An 8,194-nucleotide genomic window follows, 5' to 3' on the forward strand; every position below is an offset into this window, starting at 1 on the left:
TTATGGGGGTTCTGAGATTTTATGTACCTTTTGCCTCTGTTTTCTTAATATTTATATTAGAGAAGTAAAAGAGGAAGATGCATTGCATCAAGTCATAGTACTGAAAGTTTTGTCCTGATTTAAGGGAGCAGAGGGTAAAACGTGAGAGGGCAGATGCTGGGCATTGCACAGCCAAAGCAGCAATGTCCTTGGACTGTGGTGTATGCTTCTGTCCCAGTGTGTGTGGTGAGGGGATGTTAGCAAGGGAAAACCAAGGCAGGCTGCAAGACCTGAATCATGCAGCTCTTCAGCCCCTGCTCTCTCAGCTTTATGTCCCGTCATGCTCTTCTTCCTTCTAAACCCTGGTAGTCTCTGACCAGTGTCCACTCTGCAAGCATGCCTGCAGGAAACTAATGTGCCGGAGAATGCCAATTTGAAGAGTTGCTGGTTCTGAGTACTGCGGTCTAGCGACCAGCTTACTGGTCTATGTATACCAAAAGGCACGGGGCCTGGAATGATACTGGCACCTGCATCCTGGTGTTTTCATTTGCTGTAGAAGTCTAATGTTTGGTTTGGGGGAAGGGTTGCCCTGTGTTGCTCCATAACTGAGCCCTGCGAAGGGGCAGAGGAGGCCTGACCAGTGTGTGCATTCTCTCCCTAGGTCATCTTCAAAGGTGAAAAAAGGCGTGGTCACACAGGGGAGATTGGATTGGATGATGTGAGCTTGAAAAAAGGTCGCTGCTAAGAAGAGCACTAGCAGCTCCAGAGCGAGTAGTGAACTGTGTCGTTCTTCCTCTTTCTCCAATCCTTGCCTTCTCATCTCCCCCTTATCAGGCCTAGGGCAAGAGTGGGTCAGGAGGAAGGCTGGTTGGTGACTCAGGTCTTGGTGGCCTGCTTTTGTGCAATCCCAGTGAACAGTGACCCCCCTCCTCGAAGTACAGGAGCATCTGCGGACACATCCAGGCTCTTCTGGGGTGGCACCTTCTACCCTGTATCTCCTTTATGAAGGTCTTTGGCATATGTGACCCATGTCATCCTTCATCCTGGTTACAGAGTGGGCCCGAGAGCCAATTATGGGAGGAGTTTCCATTCTGTGCAAAAGGTATTCTGTGATCTGTCCAGTGTTGTGCCATGAGTAGTGTTGACTTTGCTTACAGTATGATGTACAATGTGCTTGGGAAGCTAGTTGATTCTTTCCCCTTGTTCTGGCCTGACCTCACTCTGACTTTTACTGCCATACACCTTATAACGGAAGGGCGTATAATGTATTAAGATGCATTTACTCTTGTAAACTGTGTTTTTCTTTTAAAAAGAGTTATGTAGGGTGGGCATGGAATTCCTTGTTAGTTGTACTGTGTTTGTGTAAATGTGCTATTAATATAAGTAATTTACGTGTTCCGAATATTCACAGACTCTAGTTGCAAGGTCAAAGGCAGCTTATGATAGCTTGAGTTAAAAAAAATACACGGTGAAATGTCATCCATGCCTTGACCTTATCCTGGCAGCAAGACAGCTGGCAGAGGTGTCCTGCTGGGGTAGTGGAATTACTTTATTTCAATGTCTTCGAGTTTGGTCTTTACAGAAGAAAGTAAGCAATTAAGGGAAGCAAGGACCTTCAGTTAATATATAAACCCTTAGGTTTTGAGTTATACCTTCAGCCAACAGCTTTCACCATTGTAACATGGCTCTACCGATAAGGAACTTGGTAAAGATGTGTTGGGAGCCGGGGTGTAGGGTAGGCCCATGGGACAGGCATTCACGGTGAGCTTTAAATTGATTGCATGAGGTGCCCACGAGTGTAGCTCATGGCTTCCATGTCTCCCAGGGCTGGGATGGGAAGCAGGCGTGCACACTGAGGCGCTGCAAGCAGTGGAATGAGACACACTCAATACAGGAGCACGGGATTGGAATTCTCATATCCACGAAGCCCCAACCCTAGCGCCTCCCTATCACCCCTTTGCTAAATTAAAAACTCATAACTTTAAAAAGTCAACTTTCTCCTTACCTCTCCATCACTTCTGACTAAGTAATCAAAATATTTTCTGCTGTTTTTGCCAGGAAACACAGAGAGGATTAAAGGGTTGGAAAAAAAGATCTATGATGAAAAAGTAAAGGCACTGGGATTATTCAGCCCGGAGAAGAGAAGACTAAGGGCCAAACCATTGCTGGTTTTCCAGTATGTGAAGGGTTGGCACCGAGAGCTTGGGGACCAGCTGTTCTCCATGTGCACTGAGAATAGAACAAGAGGAAACAGGCTTAGGCTAGAGTGTGAGGGGGCACTTCCTGGCAGGGACAGTTGCTAAGCCAAATCCTTTACAGAGAAAGAAGTGCGAAAATCATAACCTCTCTCCCTCTACCTCCACCTCTCTCCCCCTTTCCTGTTCAGCTCCTCCCTTCCTCTCTATCTCCTCTTTTTCTCCCCACCACTTAAAAAAACTGCATTAAATTTTTACCTATTTAAAGTACCCTTACTTCAAGGTGAAGTACCAGATTATGAACGCTAGAAGGTACCCTGATCCCCACACTAGTATATACCAATGAGTCCAGAAATAAGCGATTTGGACTAAGCTCTGAGCCAGGCAGTCTTCTCTTGACCTGCTGGAAAGAGCACAGGAGGAGATGTTGAACTCCCTAAAATGCCTCTCTCTCAGCAGTCGTTATAACAAACAAATTTTTCTATTGCTTAATAATGTCCTAATGTGGTGATGTTAATGTTTTATTCCTGGGCAAGAGTATGACCCTGTTGGTTGTTCAGTAATGGCTTGTTTAGACTTGTTTTTCAGAGTGACCCTATCAAGAAACACAGGTCCGAGAGACTTTTGTCTGGTGCATTGTCTCTGCATGTGACAAGTTAACAATGGCTACTGAACATGTCAACCACGGCACTGTTAGCCCTTGCCCTCCAGACTCCTCCCATGGTTCACACACTCGGTAGGAGCCTTCTAGCCCACAAGCTGGTATTATGGTTTTGAACAGGCCCAAGTGACTTTGTCATTTAGCTGACAGAGGCAGAGTTGGAGCTTCTGACCTGAGTCCATAAAGGCTGATAATATGTTCTTAGTTCCATTTTTCATGATTCAGTTCCTTTTTGGTCATGTAACTACACAGCTGAAGGCGAAAGGGGAAAGGAGAATTTCACTTTGAGGTGCCAATAAGACATTGCACTACACTGAAGAAGTTATCCAAAGTACTGTATAACATCTTGTTTATTATTTAATGTTTTCTAAAGTGAAAAATGTTTGTGGTTTTTGGCCAAATAAAAGCAATCTTTGTAAATAAAAACACTGTTAATAATACTGATTGTCTCTTGCTTGCTTTTTGGCTTCTGATTTTTGTGCCTGGGGTCTCAGAACAATACGCCAGTCTATTACAGCCATGTTCAATTTTTTTTTTTACTACCTGGGAGAGTGGGAACACAGATATTGTTATACTTTCTGGGTATAGACATGGGGCCCATTTCAGCACATTCACAGACAAGAACGAATGGGCCATCGGGACACAAGCCTGCCTCACTCAGTTAGCTACTTTTTATAATTTACGGAAAACATTGCTCTTTATTTCAAGATAAGCTGTAAGCAAATAGTCAAGTATATATGTTAATTTATAATATTTCTCACTCCGATAACTTTTCTTAGTGGGAAGAAAAACAAAGGAACACAATGAAAACATTATAAGAATAAAAGTTCTTGCATAGAATTAGGGAGAACACACTTATTCCTGCTTTAGAGACCATGGGACCTGAGAGAATTGAGCCAATAAATAAGGCAACTAAAGCCTCATGGAATAGCCAGCTTGACTCGGAATCCCAGACAATTTACATTCTGAGGGTAAGAGAGGGTCACATGAGTAAAGTTCTCATGAATTCAAGATATATGCAGTCACAAGGACAAGTGGCACATGGCAGAAACATGGTTTTTCCATAGAGGCACATAAACATTTAATTGAACAACAACAACGAGCAATCATGACTAATCTGAAGTAAACTCACTCCTTTCCACCTCTCCTGGGAGAAGAACAAAAGTACATTCCAAAAACAGTTCGTGCTTTGAAGAAGCTGAGGTCACAAGACCTGTTACCTGGGAGCATTCTCACAAGCACTCAGGAATCTCCTCACACAACTCCATTTGGACCATGTTCTGACAGAACTGAATGCCTTCTTTCCTCCCAGTATGCAGAGAACGCTTAACTGCTGGGGACATAAATCTTCCATAACTCCAGTCTGCTTTCCTGCCTCGGGATTCTTTCTAATCCCTTGGAGATCTGAGAAAACCCAGTTGAAGCTCTACTGAGCACACAGAGGGTGGGGAAGCAGATACGAGAGGGGTCCGAGGCGTGCTTCATTGATTTTTGTAGCAGATTTTTGAGCAATGTGTATGTGGCTCTGGGGACCAATCCTGAGCAGACTTGCCCATGAGACGTCTCAGTCTAGAGGAGGGAAGGGACATTTATCAAAATTACAAATGCAGAATTGGTATTCTGAGGAGCATGTATATTGGGGGTTCTAAGGCTGAGGGAACTTCAGGGCCTTTATGGGACTTTCTGAGCCTCACCACCTGGGAACAACCTGCAGCTATGTTTGAACTCTCAGTTCCACCTGGCAGGGATGCGGCACCTCTCAGGAGTGTCCATTTCTAACTTGTCTCCAAGAGATATCTTCGCTGTTAAGGATAAGGCAAGGTGAAACAGCAACACATCTTTTCATAATTCAAATTCAGCAGAAACAAATGTAACACAACTTTACACAGTTAAAGAAATATCCTACATTTTTCTCTCCCCATCTCCCCTTACCCCCACCTGATCCCACCCCCAAGATCTCACTTTTCTCCCCAGCAATTTTGTCTACTTCCCATAGGCAAGAGGATAACTATATGTTTTTCCTTGGGTTCACCTTCTTATTTAGCTTCTTTAGGTTCACCAATTGTAGACTCTGTGACCCTTATTTATGGCTAGAAACCAATTATGAGTGAGTACATCCCATGTTCATCTTTTTGGGTCTGGGTTACCTCACTCAGGATAGTGTTTTCTATTTCCATCCATTTGCATGCAAAATTCGAGAAGTCATTGTTTTTTACCGCAGCGTAGTACTCTAATGTGTATATATTCCACACTTTCTTCATCCATTCTTCCATTGAAGGACATCTAGGTTGTTTCCAGGTTTTGGCTATTACAAATAATACTACTATGAACATAGTTGAACAAATGCTTTTGTCATATGATCGGGCATCTCTTGGGTATATTCCCAAGAGTGGTATTGCTGGGTCCAGGGGTAAGTTGATCCCGAATTTCCTGAGAAACTGAAACACTGATTTCCAAAGTGATTGCACAAGATTGCATTCCCACCAGCAATGGATGAGTGTACCCCTTCCTCCACAGCCTCTCCAGCAAAGGCTATCATTGGAGATTTTTATTTTAGCCATTCTGACAGGTCTAAGATGATATCTCATAGTTGTTTTGATTTGCATTTCCCTGATTGCTAAGGAGGTTGAGCATGACCTTAAGTGTCTTTTAGCCATTTGAACTTCTTCTGTTGAGAATTCTCTGTTCAGTTCAGTGCCCCATTTTTTAATTAGGTTAATTAGCATTTTAAAGTCTAGTTTCTTGAGTTCTCTATATATTTTGGAGATCAGACCTTTGTCTGTTGCGGGGTTGGTGAAGATCTTCTCCCAGTCAGTAGGTTGCCTTTGTGTCTTAGTGACAGTGTCCTTTGCTTTACAGAAGCTTCTCAGTTTTAGTAGGTCCCATTTATTCAATGTTGCCCTTAATGTCTGTGCTGCTGGGGTTATACCTAGGAAGCGATCTCCTGTGTCCATCTGTTGTAGGGTACTTCCCACTTTCTCTTCTATCAGGTTCAGTGTGTTTGGAAAAGTGAGAAGGGGAGGATGGGGGGAACTTGGGGAAACAGGATGATTGGGATAAAGGAAGGCTGGATAGGGGAGCACGGAAGCACAATTCTTAGTTAAGGGAGCCACCTTAGGGCTGGCAAGAGACTTGAACCTAGAGTGGCTCCCAGGAGCCCAAGGCGATGTCCCCAGTTAGTTCCTTGGGCAGCTGAGGATAGGGAACCTGAAATGACCCTATCCTATAGCAATACTGACGAATATCTTGCATATCACCATAGAACCTTCATCTGGTGATGGATGGAGATAGAGACAGAGACCCAAACTGGAGCACTGGACTGAGCTCCCAAGGTCCCAATGATGAGCGGAAGGAGGGAGAAGATGAGCAAGGAAGTCAGAACCATGAGGGGTGCACCCACCCACTGAGACAGTGGGGCTGATCTATTGGGAGCTCACCAAGGCCAGCTGGACTATGACTGAAAAAGCATGGGATAAAACTGGACTCTCTGAACATGGCGAGCAATGAGAGCTGATGAGACGCCAAGGACAATGGCATGGGGTTTTGATCCTACGTAATGTGCTGGCTTTGTGGGAGCCTAGCCAGTTTGGATGTTCTCCTTCCTAGACATGGACGGAGGGGGAAGGACCTTGGACTTTCCACAGGGCAGGGAACCCTGACTGCTCTTTGGACTGGAGAGGGAGGGGGAGAGGAGTTGGGGGAAGGGGGAGAAGGGTGGGAGGAGGGGGAGGGAAATGGGAGGCTGGGAGGAGGGGGAAACTTTTTTTTCTTTTTCTCAATAAAAAAATAATAAAAAAGAAATATCCTACAGCATAAACAAGTGTAACACACCTTTACATAGTTAAAGTAATATCCCACAGCATAAACAAGTGTAACACACCTTTACATAGTTAAAGTAATATCCCACAGCATAAACAAGTGTAACACACCTTTACATAGTTAAAGTAATATCCCACAGCATAAACAAGTGTAACACACCTTTACACAGTTAAATATCCCACAGCATAAACAAGTGTAACACACCTTTACCAGTTAAAGTAATATCCCACTTCATAAACAAGTGTAGCACACCTTTATACAGTTACAGTAATATCCCACAGCATAAACAAGTGTAACACACCTTTACATAGTTAACTATTCCACCACAGTCAGTTCATTAAAAACTAAAGTATGAAGCCATAGCATGAATAGGTCATTTGAGTTAGCATATAGATTCCTACCTTGTAGGCTGCAGTTCACCTTCTCCTGCATTTCCAGATCACACCCCTACAGCATCTTGCAGCGTTTCCCCTCGTATATTATACTAACCTACAGCAGTGTGTCACATTGACCCTCAAGAGGCATTCGGTGATGCTGGAGAACATTTGTGGTTATCACATCCTTGGGAACTACTGGTGTCTAGTGGATAGAAATCCGGTCTGTTATAAATATCCTACAAAAGGAAGGACAGTCCCACACAGTAACAGATTATCCGGCCTCGAACAGCAACAGTGACAAAGTTGAGCAAACCTAATCTAAAGCACTGCTTTACAAAGCGCTGTGGTGTGAATTTAGACCCAGCGGCTGAGGTGTTAGGGGTTCGGTTTTCCTTGGTGCTTGTATGTGTTGGGGAAACTAAGAGGTGGGACCAGAAAAAGGTCATTTGGGGTATGTCTTCAAGGGGGGTGATGGGAATCCCAGCCCTGCCTGTCTCCCTCCTTCAGCATCCCCTCTGTCATGAAGTGTTAGGCTTTCCTCACGGCTGGCCCCCTGGCCGTTTGAAGGCTCCAGACAAACCCACTGACAGAACCATGGCCTGAAATTTGAGCCCAGATATGTTTTCACATTTTAGGTGAACTAAGTTGGTTGTCTGAAGTACTGATTGGCACAGATAGTGTAGTCTCTTACCAACACCGGTACAGGAAAGTGTTAGAAATGTCATTTCTCTGCCCCTATGTTAGGTCTACAGGAGGCAGAGCTTGAGGTGGGCCCAGCACTAAATTCTGTAGGTACGCCTGACACCGGCTAGCTTGACATTAAATTTACTGCCATCTCTATTTCTACCGCCCATGGAGGTGACGCCCACGGCAGCATTATCCTTACCCCTAACCCCTGGCCTACTACAGCATGACTGTAAATACAGTCTCCACCCACACCTAGTAGGACCACAGGGGCATTGGTAGTTATGATCACTCACTTCATAATCCTTGAAGCCTCTTCTCCCATGGCCTTGATGAGCCAGATTTCCTTTTTTAGGCCCAGCAACTGGTTGAGAAGTCAGTGTAACTCCAGCTGCATTGGTCACAGTCAGTTATTAGTCATCTTTCCCAAGCTTCCTCTCTTCTGATTCCTTCCTTCTCTGTATGAAAAGGCTATTTTA

At 44.4% G+C, this 8,194-nt stretch overlaps 1 protein-coding gene across 4 annotated transcripts in view; it reads left to right on the top strand.

Annotated features, from left to right (window-relative positions):
- Nucleotides 1-3,275, top strand: part of Npnt (nephronectin) — a 65,796-nt gene extending 62,521 nt beyond the window's left edge. For all 4 annotated transcript variants that reach the window (XM_075981305.1, XM_075981306.1, XM_075981307.1 and 1 more), the window contains one exon: nucleotides 641-3,275. In XM_075981305.1, the coding sequence (XP_075837420.1) occupies nucleotides 641-724 (84 nt within the window). In that variant the 3' untranslated portion in view covers nucleotides 725-3,275. The remainder of the gene's footprint in view (nucleotides 1-640) is intronic.
- Nucleotides 3,276-8,194: the final 4,919 nt, after the last annotated feature.

Source organism: Microtus pennsylvanicus, chromosome 7 (assembly GCF_037038515.1).
Source record: "Microtus pennsylvanicus isolate mMicPen1 chromosome 7, mMicPen1.hap1, whole genome shotgun sequence".
Lineage (NCBI taxonomy): Eukaryota > Metazoa > Chordata > Mammalia > Rodentia > Cricetidae > Microtus > Microtus pennsylvanicus.